The sequence below is a fragment of the Podarcis vaucheri genome, assembly GCF_965113315.1.
Source record: "Podarcis vaucheri genome assembly, chromosome: 4".
In the NCBI taxonomy this organism is placed as follows: Eukaryota; Metazoa; Chordata; class Lepidosauria; order Squamata; family Lacertidae; genus Podarcis; species Podarcis vaucheri.
Window position 1 is genome coordinate 6,214,281 of NC_138762.1, and position 20,808 is coordinate 6,235,088.

General features: G+C 49.6%; 1 protein-coding gene across 6 annotated transcripts in view; it reads left to right on the forward strand.

Annotated features, from left to right (window-relative positions):
* Window positions 1–20,808, forward strand: part of PDE2A (phosphodiesterase 2A) — a 394,356-nt gene that overhangs the window by 118,012 nt on the left and 255,536 nt on the right. The window contains exon 1 of one of the 6 annotated variants that reach the window (XM_082219117.1): window positions 6,580–6,891. The exons of the other annotated variants lie outside the window; for them this stretch is intronic. Coding sequence (XP_082075243.1) covers window positions 6,871–6,891 — 21 coding nt within the window. The 5' untranslated portion in view covers window positions 6,580–6,870. Of the gene's footprint in view, window positions 1–6,579; window positions 6,892–20,808 lie in introns of those variants that run through there. 6 annotated transcript variants of the gene reach the window in all.

The window sequence follows — 20,808 nt, forward strand, 5'->3', positions numbered from 1 at the left end:
TTTAAAAGCCTTCTGCGTGCCCCAGAAGTTGCATGATGAAGGTACCAGGCAAGTTCTGCAGGAGGGAGTTCCTCAGCCTGGGCATCTGGTTGCTGCCCGTGAGAACAGGATGCTGGCACTGGCCTGATCCAGCAGCCTCTTTTTATGCCCTTATCCTTTCCAGCAAGCCCTCCCCGTTGGCGGCGCACAGCACCAGTAACAGAGAGCAATAAAGTCCGCTATCTGCTAGATGAGAGTAATTGACTTTGCCCTCGAAGGGTTGCTAAAGACTCCTAAAGCGCGTTGCCAATTAAAAAATGGCAAATTGCACCGGCGACGTCCTCCTGTTGGCTGCGCCTCTCCGGTTTTATGGCAGGCAAATGTTCTGTTCCACAAAAGGAGTGCTATGCGCATGAGAGGAGGCGGCACCAGTCAGCTGAGAAGGTCACCCGCCCATGTGGCTTGTCGGCATTCAAGATTGCACAGCAGCCCTGGAAGGCGGGCGCTGCCTGGTTGTCAGGAATTCCGTTCTATTCTGGCAACAGGCACAAGCTGCTCTCCTCCTGCTGGGGAGAGTAACTGGGACCTCAGGAAGACAGCGGGGCTGGCAGGCTGGCAGGCAGAGAGTGGAGGTGTTCTTGTTTGTTCTGCTTAATGGGATGTGTGGCTATTTTATTGCTCTTGGAGCTGGCCAAGGGAGCACGACTGGCAAGCTTTATCTGCGGAAAGCCAGGCGGAACAGACTCTGGAGGTGTCCAGAGGGACTGCCGGGGAAACCCACTGTTTTCATGCAATACATTCTCACAAGTGGATTTTCCCAAGCAGACATATTACAGTGGTACCTCAGATTACAGACGCTTCACGTTCAGACTCCGCTAACCCAGAAATAGTACCTCGGGTTAAGAACTTTGCTTCAGGATGAGAACAGCGGCAGCAGCAGGAGGCCCCAATAGCTAAAGTGGTGCTTCAGGTTAAGAACAGTTTCAGGTTAAGAACGGACCTCCAGAATGAATTAAGTTCTTAACCCAAGGTACCACTGTAATTGGTATTTCATTCAGGACAAATGAAGAACATTCAAAGAGCCTCCTGGATCACGCCAATGGGCAGCATTGCTAGATCAGGCGATGGCTCATAGAATCATAGAATTGTAGAGTTGTAAGGGACACCAGGGGGACGTGGGGGCGCTGTGGGTTAAACCACAGAGCCTAGGCTTGCTGATCAGAAGGTCGGCAGTTCGAATCCCCGCGACGGGGTGAGCTCCTGTTGCTCGGTCCCTGCTCCTGCCAACCTAGAAGTTCGAAAGCACGTCAAAGTGCAAGTAGATAAATAGGTACTGCTCTGGTGGAAAGGTAAACGGCATTTCCGTGTGCTGCTCTGGTTCCCCAGAAACGGCTTAGTCATGCTGGCCACATGACCCAGAAGCTGTATGCTGGCTCCCTCGGTCAGTAAAGCGAGATGAGCGCCGCAACCCCAGAGTCATCCGTGACTGGACCTAACCGTCAGGGGTCCCTGTACCTTTAAGGGACACCAAGGTTCATCTAGTCCAACCCCCTGCAATGCAGGAAACTCAGCTAGGTTCTCCTAGCCCAGCCTCCTGTTCTCCCAGTGGCCAGTCAGATACCTATATGGGAAACTGGCAAGCAGGTTTTGAGCACAAGAGCAACTCTCCCCTCCTGTGGTTTCCAGCAACTGGTATTCAGAAGCAGGGCACCCGATAGCTGTCTCCTCCTCCATGAAATTGTCCAATCCTCTTTTAAATCCATCCATGTTGGTGGCCATCATTGCCTCTTGTGGCAGGGAGTTCCACAGTTTATATATGTGCTGTGTGGAGCACTTCCTTTTCTGTCTCCCGAATCTTTCAATGTTCAGCTTAATTGGAAGTCCATGAGTTCTAGTGCTATGAAGACAAAGGAAAACCTTTCGCTCTCCCCCTTTTCTCTGCCACGCACAATCTTATAAACTTTTTTTTAATATATAAAATTTATTTATATTTTTCGGGTTTATACATTTCACTAATTACAATCATTTTAACATTTCAAAACTTGACTTCCTCCCCCCTCTTTCTCCATTTCCTTAAATTTATTTTTAATATCTTCTATATATCCAAATTAATTTAATTTGCTCATTTATTCATCTACTTTAAATATATATACTCTTATAAAATTGCAGGTTATTGCAATAATCCTGCCAATGTTCTTCCGGTAAGTTTCATTATTTCTGCATATTCCATAACTTTTTGTATCCATTCTTCCTTTGCTGGGACTTCTGCTTCTTTCCATTTTTGGGTGAGTAACATTCTTGCCACCTATACATGAATAAGTTTCTATACAGTTTAGGTAGTTCTGTCCCTATAATTCCCCAAAGAAAAGCTGCTGCTGCTGCTGCTGCTGCTGCTCCTCCTCCTCCTCCTCCTCCTCCTCCTCCTTCTTTGTTTTACACAAATGTTATTTTAAACATCCTTTTCAATTCATTCTATATCATTTCCCAGTAAGCTTTAATCTCACTACAAGACCGCCACATATGATAAAAAGAACCTTCTTTCTCTTTACATTTCCAACATATAAACTTCTATCAGGTCGCTTCCTTGCTTTCCTCTAAATTAAAAACTCCCAAATGCTGCAGCCTTTCTTTGCAGGGGAATCGCTCCCTCTCCTGGCTCATCTTGTTTGCTCTTCCCTGAAGCTTTTCCAACTTGATCTCGGCCATGCAGCCAGGAGGCAAAGATTATTCCCATGCTTGGTTCTGGCGCTGTTTTGCTCACCATCCAGGGGGTTGTGCGCACGCTGGGAGGCAGTGTGGCGCCGCTCCTGTTGCTTCTAGTTTAGCAGGCAGAAAAAGCAATGGCGAGAGAGAGAGAGAGAGAGAGAGAGAGAGAGAGAGAGAGGCAGGTCAGATGAACAGAGCTGGGCTATCCACTCTTAAATAAATGGCTTTGCACCCACTTTGAGAAGCGCTTTGTTAGCAGAGGGGCCTGGGAAGAGCCTTCTGAAAATCTCACAACTGTGATATTGACACACTGTTGCACCTGGAGCAACACGGGCTGGGTGATTGTAGGGTTACCAGATGCCCCCGTTTCCCGGGGTCAGCCCCCGGATTTACGAATAAGTCCCCGGAGAAATACCATCCCTGGAATGTCCCCGGATTTCATCTAACGTCCCCGGGAAACGCAGCGGCGGCAGTCTCAGCAGCCTGGAGCAGTTGGCTCTGGCTGGCTTCAAGAGCTGCTGGGAAGTCCCCATGTGATGGTGTTGCAGGGGCTCAAAGATGCAGCTTCCAGGCTGCCTCCATCTTCCCTGACCCCAGCAACTAAGCTGTGAAGGGAGGCTTCATGCTGCCTATCAGAACAGCCTCCCAACTCCTACTTGCATGCAAGCGGGGCGGGGATCTCTCAGCTGTGAAGGGGGCCTTCGCGCTGCCTATCAGAGCTTGCGTGCAAGCAGGAGGGGCCAGGGACCTCTCATTTAGGCAATGGGAAGCCTCCCTTCCCAGCTGAGAAATCCCCGCCCCCTCCTGCTTACACACAAGTAGGAATGGGATTGGGACTGCTCCGATGGGAAAGGAGGCATTGTGCTACCCGAGCCTTGTTGCCACCCAGGCTTATGGAGAAAGGAGATAGAAGCCTCAGAGGAAGGGGAAACATGGTGGTTGAGGTCAAGGCGTTGGCCGTCCCTCCATCACCGCCATTGCTGCAGCATCAACATCCCGAACGTGTATGTATGTATGTATGTATGTATGTATTTATGGTGTCCCCAGATTCATTGAAAAACATCTGGTAACCTTAGGTTATGGACATTGGACAGGTCTCTGAAAAAGGACAGGGTGGTAAGGTAGAAGATACATGGCAATGTTGAGATCACCATTTTTGGATTTCCTGATGTCACGGGATGGTGTTGACAGTGGAATAGGCTCCCTTGGAAGGTGGTGGACTCTCTTTCCTTGGAGGCTTTCAAATAGAGGTGGGATGGACATCTGTCAGGGATTCCTGAGCCGCGGTTCCTGCATCGCAGGGGGCTGGACTAAGTGACTCTTGGCTAGATGACTACAGTGTGGTGTAGTGGTTAAGAGTGGTGGACTCGTAATCTGGGGAACCGGGTTTGCATCTCCGCTCCTCCACCTGCAGCTGCTGGGTGACCTTGGGCCAATCACACTTCTCTGAAGTCTCTCAGAGTGTTTGTTGTGGGGGAGGAAGGGAAAGGAGAATGCTAGCCGCTTTGAGACTCCTTCGGGTAGCGATAAAGCGGGATATCAAGTCCAAACAAACTCTTCTGATGTGGCAGAGGAGACATGGACCTAGACTAAATTGCTGGCAGAGCAGAAAGAGATGGGAAGAGGTTTTGCCCAGGCAGGTAAGAGAAGCTACAGCTAAGTCCTCCTGCTGTCAGGGCACAAAGGGAGCGTTTCTTAGAGTTCTCTCTAGCAAACTTGCAGGGAAATTCTGCGAGCTTCAGCTCCCGTCATGTGCATATGTAGCATGGCATCATAGACTCATTCAGGATGGATGGGAGTATGGGTGAAATATTGAAGGCCCGAATGCAGGTGATACCAACAAGAAAGGAAAGTGGGAGGCATCTAAGAAAACCGGTGTGGCTGCATAAGGAGCTTACAGACCAGCTGAGATTTAACAAGGGCATGGAAGAAAGGAGGAAATAACAAAATGTGAATTGAGAATATCTCACAAGGCTGAGAGGCTGTCACTGGCCCAAATTCATTGGCCACCTTGGGCGAGTGGGGATTTGAACCTAGATATTTTACACACATGCCATTTCACATAGATCTGCCCCTGACATTGCAGGGGTCAAGCCCCTGGCCAACCTTGTGAGCGACTTTGCAGGGAGGGCAGTTTCCACTGACAGGGGCAGTGTTGAGGAACTAGTTGGTGCTCATAGCATCAGGACGAGAAGACAATAAAAGCACCCTTAAAGAGGCCTGGAGTGACCCTGAATTGTAGCATTGGGGGAGACGATAAGAGTCACTTCTCCCCCCAACTTTCTCTTGAAAGAGCATGCCTGATTTCATAAGGGTGTGTGTCTAAACTAGGCATCCCCAAACTCAGCCCTCCAGGTGTTTTGAGACTACAGTTCCCATCACCCCTGACCACTGGTCCTGGTAGCTAGGGATGATGGGAGTTATAGTCCCAAAACATCTGGAGGGCTGAGTTTGCCTATGCCTGGTCTGAGCACAAGTTATGGACAGGGACACCCTTCAGTGAACTAGATTTTTGTTGCCGCAAAATGATCTCCGCTCATGTGTGCTCCCGTGGCAGTGAGTTCTGCAGGCTTATTCTGCGAAGAAGCATTTCAGACAAGTACCAGGAGGAGTATGCATTCCTGAATTTCAGAGGGTTGGGCTAGATGACCCCTGGGTCCCTCCCAACTCTATGATGCGGGGAGTTGATGGTGAACTGACTTCAGGCGGTCAGCCCCCTCCCCTTCTATGCCGCAGAATTATTAGTACAGTGGTACCTCGGGTTAAGTACTTAATTTGTTCCAAAGGTCCGTTCTTAACCTGAAACTGTTCTTAACCTGAAGCACCACTTTAGCTAATGGGGCCTCCTGCTGCTGCCATGCCGCCACTGCACAATTTCTGTTCTCATCCTGAAGCAAAGTTCTTAACCCGAGGTAATATTTCTGGGTTAGGGGAAGCTCAAGGTAGCATAGGTGGTTCTCCTCTTCTCCCCCCTCCCCATTTAATCCCCACAACAACCCGAGAGATTCAGTGACTGGCCCTAGACCACCCAGGAACAGGGGCTAGGTAGAGATGAGGAGAATTTTCTGTGGGCTGCTAACTTTTGCTTCCAGAGTCAGGCCACAGAGCAGTCCCTGGCTGACATCTCACCCTACAAAACCCCTGCCGCCATGTGCTTCTGTCAGAAGGGGCTGGTTGCACATAATGCAAGCCACTGACTTCATAGGAATAGAGGTAAGTATCTTACATTGAATCAGAACACTGGTCAATCTTGGTGTTGTCCACACAGACGGGCAGCAGCTCTCCAGGATATCAGAGACGGCTCTTTCCCTGTCCTGTCTGGAGAGGCCAGCGGTGGAACTGAACTTGGGACCTTCCCCTTAACAACAACAACAACAACAATATCAACAACATATTCTACTCTCTGTGGTTCTACAAAAAGAAAATAGAGTTGAATTGAGCAGGAGCTGCCTTGTACCTGGGTAGCTCAATTGGTTGCGTGGTGCTGATAAATGCCGAGGTTGCAGGTTCGATCCCCGTATGGTAAAATCTCATAGCCCTGCATTGCAGGGGGTTGGACTAGATGATCATGGGGACCCCTTCAAATTCTATGATATAGAGCCATGGTGTCCATCTAGCTCAGTAATGTCTGCTCTGGCTGGCAGCAGGTTGCCCAGGGTTTCCCCGCCCTGCCTGGATATATCATTGAGACCTTCTGCATTCGAAGCAGCTGAGCCACAGCTCCTTCTGCAATATGAAAGAGAGCTTCAGTCTCACTTAGAGAGGCGGGTGGAGAGAAGCTGCGCTCTCGCTTTCTGTGCAGGAAAGCGCTCGTGCTTCCTAACTCACGCAAAAATCCCAGGCTGGTCCTGGTGAGCGAGTCTCCCTCGCCAGGCTCGGCAGATGAGTTGGGGAGCGGCGGGGGGGGGGGGCTCGGCTTGGCTCGGCGCCCCGTTCCTGCCTCCCTCGCCCGGGCGCACACACTTCCCGCATCATCCTCGCACAGAGAGAGGCAGCCGCGCGCTCTCGCGCCGAGGGAGAGCCGCCTTGCAGACCGCAGCGGTTCCAGCCGGAGCTTGGAGGAAATGGGCAGGACGAGACTCCCTCTTCCAGGGCAGCCGAGCTGAGCCCCGTCTCCCCGCAGCCTCAGCACCACTTTCCAGGGACCCAGCAGGCTGGCCGGATCGCAGGTGATGGGCTCCGGACATGGGCACCTTCTCCGAGAGTGTAAGGACCCGTTTTTACTCGATGCGCTTTGAGGGGCGCTCGGCTGCGCCTCCCAAACTCCCTGCCTCTCCGGCTTGCAACCCTGCCTCCCTCTTTTCCTTGTCCTAGTCTCTTATAGTTGCGATTCGCATCCTTTTCGGGGAGAAGGAACGCCCGACTTTAGGTCCCCTGTTCCCGAGAGGGCTCCGGAATTGCTTCCTGCCTGCCTTTCTGCTTTAGGGCTTTGTGCACGTGTGAAAGCGTAACAACTGTGCTCCGGTTGCGTGTGCGTTTTCCTGTTGGGGAAGTCGAGGTGGCTGACTGAGCACTAGCGAGCATTACGGAGCATGGTGGGTGGCGAGGCTGAGCATTTCAGGACTCCTTGTCTTCTGGGAGCGAGAACGGCTGCTCCTTAGTGCTTGATCCGTCAGGGATCCCGGCAGATCCACCCACCTTAAACCTCACTCTGCCCTGTCGGGGCATATTCCCACTGTTGCCCCCAGGTCTCTCCGGGTCCGGGTGGGCGTCACAGCTAACCACCCCCTATGCTTAAAACAGGAAAATAACTGTTCGCCGTTGGCCCTGAGATTCTCTGAAAATGATTCTGAGCGTAAAAGTTTTGGACTTGGGTGTTCCCTTCCTTCCTGTTCTGCGCTGCCTTTCAGGTTGGGGATGAAACATCTGCCAGGGGAGACCTCCTCCTAGATGCCTCTTTTATTGTCCGGTTGTCATGATTTGCGCTCTTGATGGTATCAGGGAGGTTATACGCAATCCCACTTTAATTCTGTTTGAGCTTGCAAAAGTTTCAGGGTGGGTGTACTGCAACTTTTCCCAACTGGGGCACTTCCCGTTGAAACCCTGTAACTTTTTAGACTGCTAATGTGGGTTGTTGTGGTTTTATTTATTTATTTTTGGGAGGGGGGTGTATATTTGTCCCATCTCAGTTGCTGTGCTCTGACACCAGCATGTTACAGTCATTAGAGTGTCTGACTAGCACCAGGGAGACCAGGGTTCTTCATCCCCACTCAGCCATGAAGCCATAGCTGTCAATGTTTTCCTTTTTTTAAAGGGAAATTCCCTTATTCCAAATAGGATTCCTCACAAGAAAAGGGAAAAGCTGACAGCTATGCATGAAGCCTACCAAGTGACTTTGAGCCTGTCCCCCTCTCTCTGCCCAGCCTCCCTCACAGGGCTGTTGTGAGGTTAGCATGGAGAGGGGGAGAGAATTGCGTGTGTGCCTCCTCAGGCTCTTTGGAGCAGCAAGTGGCTCCGTTCTGTTTTCTGAAAAATGGTCTGATCGCTGGAGCATCTTGGCACAAATGCCATCCCTTCTGCTCTCTGCCTGCAGCAGCAGCCTGTGGGTGATGTGAATTGATGGCCGGAAGCCCTGCTGGCTGTGGATTTCTCCCAGTTCCCTGATTTCCTGACCGGCGTCCGTTCCGGACCAAGACGGTGTGATTCTGGCAGAGATGTTCATTTGCTGCAACGTATACATGCAATGTGCTTTCGGTCAGCGCTGGCGTGGCGCGAGGTTAAGAGGAAGCAGCGCTGTGGTTTTCTAAGGCAGCCTTTGTCCAACCTGTTGGAAGTCGTAGTCCGAAATATCTGGAATCTGGACCGCGCCGGATTGGCAAAGCTTTTTTAAGGCTTAAGCGGACATGTGTATCATTATGAATGAGCAACCGTCAATCACCGGTGGGGAACATTCGTCATACTTGCGGGCGGGGCTGGGTGCAAAAGTAGGAAGAGTGACAGCTGTGGCTCTCATCTTTGTTCAGCGGCCATTTCAGCCATACAGATAGGCCATAGCTCAGAGGAGGTCATGGTTCAACCCCCAACGGTATCTCCAGGTAGGGTTGGCAAAGAATGTTGCCTGAACTCCTGGAACTTTCACTGCCAATCAGGGTAGACCAGGGCTTCCCCAACTCCAACTGATTTTGAAGTCCAGCTCCCATCATCCCTGATCACTGGTCCTGCTAGCTAGCCAGGGATGTTGGGAGTGGCAGCCCCAAAACAGCTGGAGACAGTGGCTTAGCGTGGGTTGCCAGCACCCGGAGCAAGGCAAGGATCCTCAGTGCTGCCTGCCGATAGGGTGGAAGGGAGGGGCGATAGCTCAGCGACTGACCTGAGTGGCGGCCGAGGTGCCCCATGAGCTTTGAGCATGGAGGAGAGTGGGATGGGAGATTGCTCAGAGTGATTACCTTTCCAAAGCCTGCGCAGAGGGTGCCCCAGCAAAGCGGCCGTCACTCAAATTCATGCCTCCATCTGCCCACGCGATCGTCAGGAGATTTTCTCTGTGAGGGGGAGGATGTAATATTTTTTATTCCTACTTTTTTGTCTTTTGAAATTTTGTACCCCTAAGAATTTTGTGCCCAGGGGAGCCTCCCCCCCATGCTATGCCACTGGCTGGAGACCCAAGCATGAGAAACTCTAGGCAATATGAGCTCAGTGAGCCGACGGTCTGACTCTGTAAAACACAGTTTCCTATGCGCATGTAAAGGCCAGAGGTTTCTACACATCCAGAAAAGGCATACTTCAGTCCAATGAGGTGGGGTGGGGGGCTGCCTGGGAAGAAGGGGTGTGGTTTAGTTTAGGGAGAGTCCAGTAGAGAGACCTGGATGGTCCACACCCTGTTATCACATCATGGTATTTACCACACCATTGTTTTTTAGATGCCAGCAACAGAGAAATGCCACGATCCGAGCTGGTTTTTAGAGGTCTCCGCGGTTTAGCTTGCTGATGACTGTGTTTCTTGTCTATGCCGTTTGGTGTCATAACCTGGCCTGCAATCTGGGGGTGGGAATAGGTGTGCATAATAAAAATAAATCGATAAATAATCTGACTGCAGTACTAAGCAATACTAGAAGCTGTTGGAGACGCCAAACCTCCAAGGGACTCGGCTACTGAAAAGACACTCCTTTTGGTCTGGGGTTTGTGTGTGTGGAGTTGTGGACCAGATCAAGGGGTGCGGGGACATGATTTTTTTGGGGGGGTGGGGTAGGAGAGTGGCTGTGTCAAAGGGTTTACAGCTCGTCTTCTCCCTCCCCCTCCCTCCCCAATCTCTCATCGCTCCCTGCGCTTGACATTTAAAGAAAAGCTTTGAGGCTTCTTAAACATGTTCTTGTGTGATAACTATAGTGAGAAACGATGGCATTAAACCCTGGTTTCTTTCTGACCTTTCATGGGTTTTTTTAGGGAGCCTGGGTGGTTTGCTGATGTCTGCCACACAGTGGCGTAGCTTGGGTTGTCAGCACCTGGGGCAAGGCAAGTAATTTGCGCCCCCTAACCCGTGGATTTGCGCCCCCTAACCCATGGATTTTCACCCCCTAACCCGTGGATTTGCGCCCCCTAACCCTAACCCCCAGATGTTGCGCCCGGTGCGGCCGGGCCCCCCTGCACCCCCCACGCTACGCCACTGCTGCCACATGAAACACACCCAGGGCTACTCCAGACTGATTTATTCAGTATTCATCCTGATTTGCTTGCTTTGTTGTCAGACTAGTAGCTGATGTCCGGACTTTATTCACCATTCATTCTACAAAAAACATAAGGGGCAGCTGCTGGCTGAGGTCAAACACCCAGCTAGTCCAGCTTCCTGTTCTTACAGTGTCCAACCAGATGCCCGTTGTGGGAAACCTGCAATCAAGATCCAATTATATGTGCCCTCTCCCTTCCTGTGGTTTCCAGCAACTGGGTCTCATAAGCATTGCTGCCCCCAACTGTGGAGGCAGCCCAGAGCCGTCCTGCCTAGTAGCCTTCAACAGCCCTCTCCTCCTCTATGAATCTGTCTGATCCTCTTTTAGAACCATCCAGGTTGGTGGCCATCACCCTCCAGTGGGAGGGAGTTCCATAGGTCAACTGTCTGCTGAGTGAAGTCTTGTCGGTCTTTTGAGGTGCAGTGATGCCATGCAGCTGCCCCTTTCTTCAGAACCACCCTTGGATAGCCTGTGACTGAAGAAGCCAACATGGTGCCCTCTGGATCTTATGGGACTGCAAGTCCCATCATCCTTGACCCTGCTGCCTGGGGCTGATGGGAGTTGGAGTCCTTCAGTGTCTTGAGGGCCCCATGCCAGCTACCCTGTGGGGTGGAGGTGGGTGCTTATCATTGGGGCATCTGGTTGGCCCCTGTGAGAGCAGGATTCTGACCTAGATGGGCCATTGGGCTGATCCAGAAGGCTCTACTCATGTTCATACTGCCTGTGGGAATGTTCAGGGAGGCAGGAGAGGATATATTGTTCAATTATATCCTTCCCAACATGTGTTAACAAGTTCTACAATTTAGCAGAGTAACATTCCCCTTTTAAACTCGTACCAGTGGATAACGTCTTTGCCAGGCTTATTTAAGCCTCTAAAATAAGTTTCCCGGTCAATTCCCCTTTATTCCCTCATAAAAGATTAGACACGACACAGTCTGGTATAAAAGAGTTTACTCACACACATTCTGTTCACAGATGGATCCCAGAAGGCAGACTTAGGTTACAAAGTATATACACCTGGAATCTGTCCCATGAGGAGATAGTTCCTTTGTCCTCTCAGGGTAAGAAGATGTTGCTTCTTCAAACAATGGAGTCAGTGAGAGAGATGGCACCCTCCCTTGTGCTATTTTGTTACCTGTACAGGTGAGGTCACTCCTTAAAGGGAGTGAAAGGCGGGATATCAAATCCAAACTCTTCTTCTTCAAACTCACGCCCACCTCTGGTCACATGTAGAGGAGGTCTGTCCCAGCCCAGGAGGAAACAGAAAGTTCTGACTGGCTGGTCCAGACACCCCCTTTTTATGTCCACTCTACGAATGTTGTATTTGACTGCTCTGTGTTTTACTTCCCACACTGCCAAGGACCGGAGTCGGCCTTCCTCAGAGGTGCGAAGTGTGATCCTCAGATGCACATTGGTGAGGGTGGGGTGGAACTGCAAGCAGTATGGTCAGAGCAGAGGCAAATGAAATGCAAAATTTGCAGACGCTGAGCGTTTGAGCGTGAGGATCTCACATTTCCTGTTTCCCTGCTTCTCTGCAACAACCATTGCAGAATTTCTTCGTTTTCCCTGGCAGGAAGAAGCAGAAGCTGCCGCCTCTTCCTGCGACAGGAGAAATTGGAGTTCCCCATTGAATCTTGCAGAGAAGCCTGTGAGCTGCTTGTTCTCTGCTCTTGAAAATAAGCAACAGGACCTTCCCCAACCTGGTGCCCTCTGGGTGAGTTGGACTGCAACTCAGAGAAGTCCCAGTTAGCACAGGCCAGAGAGATGCTTTGGACTACAACTCCCATCAGCGTGCTGGCTGGGGCTGATGGGAGTTGTAGTCCAAAAGATCCTGAGGGCAACAGCTTGGGGAAGGCTGAATGAGCACCTTGCATGTGTTCTGGGGTGACTAGTGACCAAACATCCAGTGGAAATGCCACTCTTAATATCTCCCTGTCCAATTGCTGATGTCCTTATTCTTCACCATATCACAAGGATTTTGTGACCTCCAGTCTCTTACAAAAGTAACTTCCTAGTCCTCATGAATATGGAGAAAACCCTGTTTTATTGCAAGAGAATCAAGGTCCCCAGGGTTCATTTGTGTTTTCGGGACTTCTCATGTATAGTACCTTGTAATCCTTACAGAAATGGGGTGCAGGTCAGTCAGATGATTTCTTTTTTTAATAATTTTTTTTATTGGTTTTACAACGTTTTTTAGACAATACAAACAAATAAAAAGACAAACAAACATGTATAATTTCATAGCCTTTTTTCCATAATCCTCCTTTCTCAGACTCCCCCATACCTCCCCTTTCTGCATCCCAAATTACAAAATTATTTCAGCAGCTTCTAAGCAATTTTATCAAATATATGTCCTCTTAGTCCTTTCTTTATCTTAACCTTATGTCGCTATATCCCTTTTTCTCTCAACACCTCGGCATTTTAGCATTCCTCAATTTTATAATAGTTCTTAAGATAGATTCTAAATTTCTCCCAATCCTCTTCCGCTGTCTCTTTCCTCTGATCACGGATTCTGCCAGTCATCTCAGCCAGTGTCATATAGTCCATCACTTTCAACTGCCATTCTTCCACGGTGGGTAGATCTTGTGTCTTCCAATACTTTGCAATGAGTATTCTTGCCGCTGTCGTAGCATACATAAAGAAAGTTCTATCTTTCTTTGCCACCAATTGGCCGACAATGCCCAAGAGAAAGGCCTCTGGTTTCTTAGGAAAAGTATATTTAAGTACCTTTTTCATTTCATTATATATCATTTCCCAGAAAGCCTTAATCTTCGGGCACGTCCACCAAAGGTGGTAGAAGGTACCTTCGGTTTCTTTACACTTCCAACACTTATTGTCAGGCAGGGGATAAATTTTTGCTAGCTTGACTGGGGTCATGTACCACCTGTAGATCATTTTCATAATGTTTTCCTTTAAGGCATTACATGCCGTAAATTTTATACCGGTGTTCCACAACCATTCCCAGTCAGCAAACATAATATTATGACCAATGTCCTGTGCCCACTTAATCATAGCCGATTTAACTGTTTCATCAGTCAGATGATTTCCACATATTTCAGAGTTGCCAAAGCTTAAAAAAAAAAAGGCTTTCTGATGGCCATTCAGGGAGTCGATGGCAGAGGAGACATTTGAACTGTGGACCTCCTGGTTTGTCGTTTAACCTGTTCCCCCTTCTTCCCTTCTGCACCAGATCTGCAACGTTCTAAATCTCCAGCTCATTCAAAAGTCCCAACAGAAATGATTTTAGAAAGATAAATATCCACCGCAACCTCTCTCCTGCAAAGAAATTGATCCAGCAACACAAAAGGATGTCCAGTCTCTAGAGGCATCCAGTCTCTACAACGGGGGAACCAGCATGGTTAATTCCAGATATCCTTGGACCCCTACCGTACAGCTGGAGGGAAATGTTTTCGGCCTGGGGCCGTATTATCTCATGGGCTATCTTCTAGGGGGCATGTGCCAGTCAGGGCCAGAGGCGAAAGTGGGTACAGCAGTACCAGAGCCTACATTGACTCCCAGTACGATTCTGAGCACAATTCAAAGTGTTGGTGCTGACCTTGAAAGCCCTAAACGGCCTCGGTCCAGTATACCTGAAGGAGCGTCTCCACCCCCATCGTTCTGCCCAGACACTGAGGTTCAGCTCTGAGGGTCTTCTGGTGGTTCCCTCACTGCAAGAAGTGAGGTTACAGGGAACCAGGCAGAGGGCCTTCTCGGTGGTGGCACCCGCCCTGTGGAACGCCCTCCCACCAGATGTCAAGGAAAGAAACAACTATCTGACTTTTAGAAGACATCTGAAGGCAGCCCTGTTTAGGGAAGTTTTTAATGTTTGATCGTGTTTTTAATATTCTGTTGGGAGCCTCCCAGAGTGGCTGGGGAAACCTAGCCAGATGGGCGGGGCATAAATTATGATGATGATGATGATGATTTATTTGCCTTTTGTACAATACAGTGCATTCACAAGCATGCAAAGGTCAGAGGTCTCCCCACTACAGACTCCTCTCCCCACACAGGCAGGCAAGAGGCGTCAATGCAGTCCAAGGATGTAATCTGGCCAAGACAGATCAATCCAGCGGGGGGGGGGGGAGGATGGAGAGGGGGGCCCTGGGAGGGGGGGCATGGCCAGAATCCAAAGGGCCGCATAGGTCTAGAGGTCCACATTTGCCTCCCAGGTGTTATTCTGACTTCACCCCTGGAAGCGCACTCCATTGTCACATTAACACAATGTCTCTTAACGACCTGGGTAGCTCAGTTGCTTACAGCGGGGTGCTGATAACGTCAAGGTTTGCAGGTTTGTTCCCCATATGGGGCAGCTGCATATTCCCGCATTGCAGGGGGGTAGACTAGATGATCTGGCTGGGCCCATCCAACTGTATTCCAGGACAGATGTATGCCAACAACAACCTTAGAGAGAGCAGACTGGGTTTTAAGGAAAGGGCCTTAGAAGCACCGCAACGCTTTTATTATCTGCCTTTTAATAGATTTGTTGTTAATATTGTTTCAATTCTATTTGAATTTGATCACCTTTGTAATGACTTCCCTGTTTTTAGCTTTTTGTATTTTCCCGGCATCGTTTTTAATGTCTTTAAGCTGCCTCGGGTCTGGGAGTATAAGTCAGGATATAAACAAAGGTAACAGAACACTCATTGCCCTGGACCGCTGGCCATGCTGCCTGGCGCAGATGGGAACCACATTTGAGGTTGCTACCTCTGGCTATCCCCAACAACTGGAGCATATTTTGGAAGCCATCCATGGGTTAGGATGGATCTGGTTTTGGGAGTCATTTCCCTCCTACTTTGGGGCCTTAATTTAGGAGACCGCCAGTCGAAAACTCAGCGGAAAGTCATGCTTTAATGGGACGGATCTCTCTCTCTCTCTCTCTCTCTCTCTCTCTCTCTCTCTCTCTCTCTCCCTTCCCCTTCCCCTCCTTCTCTCAGCAGCCCATGACTTTAGTCCCTTCAGCCACTGGCTAGAAGCTAGATCTCTCGGCTTGCAGCTCAATGCAATTATCCACTGTCAGTGACACTCCGATAAATCACACCCTAATTGATATGTGTTAGCAGCCTGCCTAAATGGGAAATAATCTGATTGTGAGTCCCTGCTGCTGCTGCTGCAGCAGCAGTTTCTTTCTTGTTTCCAAGCCAGGGGAGCACAGAAAGAGCGAGAGCATGTCAAAAGGACAAAGGGGCAGGCCAGCTGACCACCACCTTCTCTTTTTGTTCTAGAGCAGTGATGGCCAAACTCGGCCCTCCAGCTGTTTTGGGACTACAGTTCCCATCATCCCTGACCACTGGTCCTGTTAGCTAGGGATGATGGGGGTTGTAGTCCGAAAACAGCTGGAGGGCCGAGTTTGGCCATCACTGTTCTAGAGGTTAGCTGTAAGCCACACCCACCTAGAAGAGATGTAAATCGCTCTGAGCGGCAGCCAGGTTTGCTGTATCTGAAACTTCCAAAGTTTCATTTCACTTTTAGGGAAGTTTCTAAATGTTTGATGTTTTATCGTGTTTTTAATACTCTTGTTGGGAGCCGCCCAGAGAGGCTGGGGAAACCGAGCCAGATGGGCCGAGTATGTATGCATGTATGTATGTATAAATAAATAAATTATTATTATTAGAATTTGTATGCCGCCTTACTATATGGAGAACCAGTGTAGTGTAGTGGTTAGGAGCGGTAGACTCGTAATCTGGTGAACCGGGTTCGCGTCTCCGCTCCTCCACATGCAGCTGCTGGGTGACCTTGGGCCAGTCACACTTCTCTGAAGTCTCTCAGCCCCACTCACCTCACAGAGTGTTTGTTGTGGGGGAGGAAGGGAAAGGAGAATGTTAGCCGCTTTGAGACTCCTTTGGGTAGTGATAAAGCGGGATATCAAATCCAAACTCTTCTATATTACTATGCACAAGGCAGCTTACAAAGCTGAAGAAACAACAAAATAGACAGCAAAAGTCACACTCTTCATAACAATCTGACCCAATACAAAAAGCCACATTAACTTTAAAATAAGCAACTTAATCCATCAGAATGTAATAGTAAACAGTAAAATTAAGTAAAGGTAAAGGTACCCCTGCCCGTACGGGCCAGTCTTGACAGACTCTAGGGTTGTGTGCCCATCTCACTCAAGAGGCCGGGGGCCAGCGCTGGCCGGAGACACTTCCGGGTCACGTGGCCAGCATGACAAAGCTGCATCTGGCGAGCCAGCGCAGCACACGGAAACGCCGTTTACCTTCCCGCCAGTAAGCGATCCCTATTTATCTACTTGCACTTTGATGTGCTTTTGAACTGCTAGGTTGGCAGGCGCTGGGACCGAGCAACGGGAGCTCACCCTGCCGCGGGGATTCGAACCGCTGACCTTTCGATTGGCAAGCCCTAGGCGCTGAGGCTTTTACCCACAGCGCCACCCGCGTCCCAACAACAGTAAAATTAGACATCAGCAAATAATATTTAAGCAGTTTACAGTGGTACCTTGGGTTAAGAACTTAATTTGTTCTGACGGTCTGTTCTTAACCTGAAACTGTTCTTAACCTCAGGTACCACTTTAGCTAATGGAGCCTCCTGCTGCCACCGCGCCCCACAATTTCTGTTCTCATCCTGAAGCAAAGTTCTTAACCCAAGGTACTACGTCCGGGTTAGCGGAGTCTGTAACCTGAAGCGCCTGTAACCTGAAGCGTCTGTAACCCGAGGTACCACTGTACACTTATCCTTTGCTATAAATAATTACTAAAGTATAATCAATAAAAACAATAGCCCGTCGCAGTGCATAAAATACCACAAAACATCCAAAACCATGTGAAAGGATCAAATTGAGAAACAAGGACACACAACTTATAAAAATATTTTATGAAAATATCCCTGAACTACTTCTGCTGTTTTCTAAGCTGTGGTCTGGGAAAGGCTCCTAAGGTTGGAGGGTGGGGCAGGGCAGGTGGGAAAAGCTGTTGCCTGATGGACAGCAGAAAGTCAACCTCCCCCCTCATGTTTTGCACTATATTTCCTATCAGCCCTGTTCCAGTGTGGCCATACTCCCAGGGGCAGATAGATAGGAGTTGTAGTTCAAGATAATTGGAGGGCACCAGGTTGAGTAAGGGTGGTCTGCGGTGACTTCCTAAATACAGCTAGATTCCAAACATGGATTTGGCGCTTTATTGACATTGGTAACCCCACAGGAAATGGGGTTGAGAACTAAAGTCTTAAGAACATATAAGTGCCCTGTTAGATCAGGCCCATCTAATCCAATGGTTTAATACTTCCAATAGACTAAAAGTGGATTAAAGCTTGCATCAGCTTTCTCTGCATCTGGGTAAAATGTTTTCAGCAGGTGCCAAAAGCAGTGGAGGCTCCTGTCTGGCGTTCAAGTGGCGGGGAGTTCCAAAGTGCAGGTGCTGCCTAGTGGAACGAAACGTCACGTTTTCACAAATGTGGCACAAAATGCGGCTGCTGGGCCAGTTCTGCCGATTGAAGGGTTCGAGGGGGTGCATATGGGGGTCAGTCCATTTCATGGGTAAACTGGTCTCGAGCTGCTAAAGGCTTTACACGCTCAGAACAACACCCTGAAATTGTCCCGGCAGCAAATCGGCAAGCAGTGCAGATTTCTGAGCCCAGGTGTTATTTGCTGGCAAGGCCTCACACCTGTTCAGCAATTGGACTGCAGCATTCTGCATGAACTGCGGCTTCTGGATCAACTGCAAGGAGAGGAAAGGGAAGAGGTAGGGGAAGGAAGGAAGGAAGGGAGGGAGGGAGGGAGGGAGGGGGGGAGGGAGGAAGGAAGGAAGGAAGGAAGGAAGGAAGGAAGGAAGGAAGGAAGGAAGGAAGATGCATAGAGGTTCCTGCTGCCGACCACTTGGCAAACCATTCCATCTATATCATCATCTCTTCCAGGACGGACGAGGACCTTACTTGCTTCTTGGCTCCTTCCCCGGATTTCTGCTCATATCCTCTTTGGCACCATCACTCAGGCTGTCCATGTAAACAGTCTCCACTGAGTGTGCTGCCTCTGAGGGCGATGTAGGGTGACAGCGATGCTCTGTCTTTGGCGAGCGGCCTGGACGCTTGCCAGCCCTGCCATGTGATGTTGCAGTCATTAAGGGATGAGCGTGCCTCTGCCAGTGCTGGCAAGAGCGCTGCTCACAGGTCTGGTTCGAAATGGGTGGCACAGGAGAGGGGCAACTCCGAAAGGGCGTTCCCTCGGGAAAGGGCGTTTGTGTGGCTTCCACACGTCTGTGCTGAAGCAGGAATTTGCCTTGCCTGATTCCCTGACATTGCCGGTTAGAACAGGGGTCAGCAAACTTACCGCGCCTCGGGCCGGTGTCTCCAGCGCTGATTGCGCAGGGGAGCACATGCGCACATGTTATTTCCGGTGCACTTCCGGGTCGGAGGATCACTGGAAGTAGCTTGCGTGCATGTGCACGGGCCTCCTCCGACACCGGAAATAATGCTTGCGCATGCGCAAATAATGCTTGTGCATCATGCACAAAAGCTATTTCCGGTGCTCCTCCAACCTGGAACTGGGCAGCTGCGCAGCGCAGAGCCGATAAGAACGGGCAGCGGCAGCGGGCGGCAGGGGTTGCCGCGGGCCGGATAAACGAGTCCCACGGGCCTTATCCCTTAGTTTGGGGACCCCTGGGTTAGAATCACGGAATCGTAGAATAGCAAGGTTGGACGGGATCCCCACGGGTCCAAACATCTGCAATGCAAGAATGACGGGGTTAATGGGGGATCAGTTTGACTTCTGTTTCATCTGTCCTGGCCACCTAGTAAAACCCACAGCTGTATCAGGGATGTGACAATGGAGAAGTAAAAGATTTGGATCATCAAAAAAGATGCGGGAGGGAATGATTAAATTAGGACCCATAAAGTGGAGGGTGGAAGTCCAGGAGGGTGCTTTGCTTTTTGGCAGACCTGCGTCTTTTGCTGAATTTATACCGTTCTGTTTCGGTTGGTGGAATATACTCGGAGTCGAGTGTGAATTTCATGCTCTTTATTCAGCTTGTAGTAGCAATGAATCAAACTTTCCCCCAAAAGTCTAGCTATATATACATTATTTACACAATGGGCCCCACGTGATTGGCTAATTCCGGGCTGCTCCTGTAGGCCAATCAGGTTGCAGATTCACTTTCTCCAGAAGCCTGATTGGCTGCTCCTGCAGGCCAATCAGGTCGCTGATTCACTTCCACCTGGAGCTGGATTGGGTGGCTCCTGCGGACCAATCAGACTGCTGCATTCTGGATCCTATTGTTCTAGGATTCAGCTCAGGACATAACAGTTGGAACATTTTTATTACCCTCAGGTCCCTCCCAGCTCTACTATTCTGTGATCCTTATATCATATATTGGTATCCCACTCTGGGGACATTACGGCAAAGGTCGGATAAGAGATCTTGCAAATGAGTGAATAAACAAACCTAAAACCGCTGCATCATCCTTGACCAGCTGGCTCATGATTGTCATCTGGTCCTCATAGATTGGTGTGGAATCTATGGACTGTCTCCTCCTTGTGGGCGTAGATCATAGAATCATAGAATCCTAGAGTTGGAAGAGACCACAAGGGCCATCGAGTCCAACCCCCTGCCAAGCAGGAAACACCATCAGAGCACTCCTGACATACGGTTGTCAAGCCTCTGCTTAAAGACCTCCAAAGTAGGAGACTCCACCACACTCCTTGGCAGCAAATTCCACTGACGAACAGCTCTTACTGTCAGGAAGTTCTTCCTAATGTTTAGGTGGAATCTTCTTTCTTGTAGTTTGGATCCATTGCTCCGTGTCCGCTTCTCTGGAGCAGCAGAAAACAACCTTTCTCCCTCCTCTATGTGACATCCTTTTATATCTTTTGAACATGGCTATCATATCACCCCTTAACCTCCTCTTCTCCAGGCTAAACATGCCCATCTCCCTTAGCCGTTCCTCATAAGGCATCGTTTCCAGGCCTTTGACCATTTTGGTTGCCCTCCTCTGGACACGTTCCAGTTTGTCAGTGTCCTTCTTGAATTGTGGTGCCCAGAACTGGACACAGTACTCCAGGTGAGGTCTGACCAGAGCAGAATACAGTGGCACTATTACTTCCCTTGATCTAGATGCTATACTCCTATTGATGCAGCCCAGAATTGCATTGGCTTTTTTAGCTGCCGCGTCACACTGTTGGCTCATGTCAAGTTTGTGGTCAACCAAGACTCCTAGATCCTTTTCACATGTACTGCTCTCAAGCCAGGTGTCCCCCATCTTGTATTTGTGCCTCTCATTTTTTTTGCCCAAGTGCAATACTTTACATTTCTCCCTGTTAAAATTCATCTTGTTTGTTTTGGCCCAGTTCTCTAATCTGTCAAGGTCGTTTTGAAGTGTGATCCTGTCCTCTGGGGTGTTAGCCACCCCTCCCAGTTTGGTGTCATCTGCAAATTTGATCAGGATGCCCTTGAGTCCATCATCCAAGTCATTGATAAAGATGTTGAATAAGACCGGGCCCAAGACAGAACCCTGTG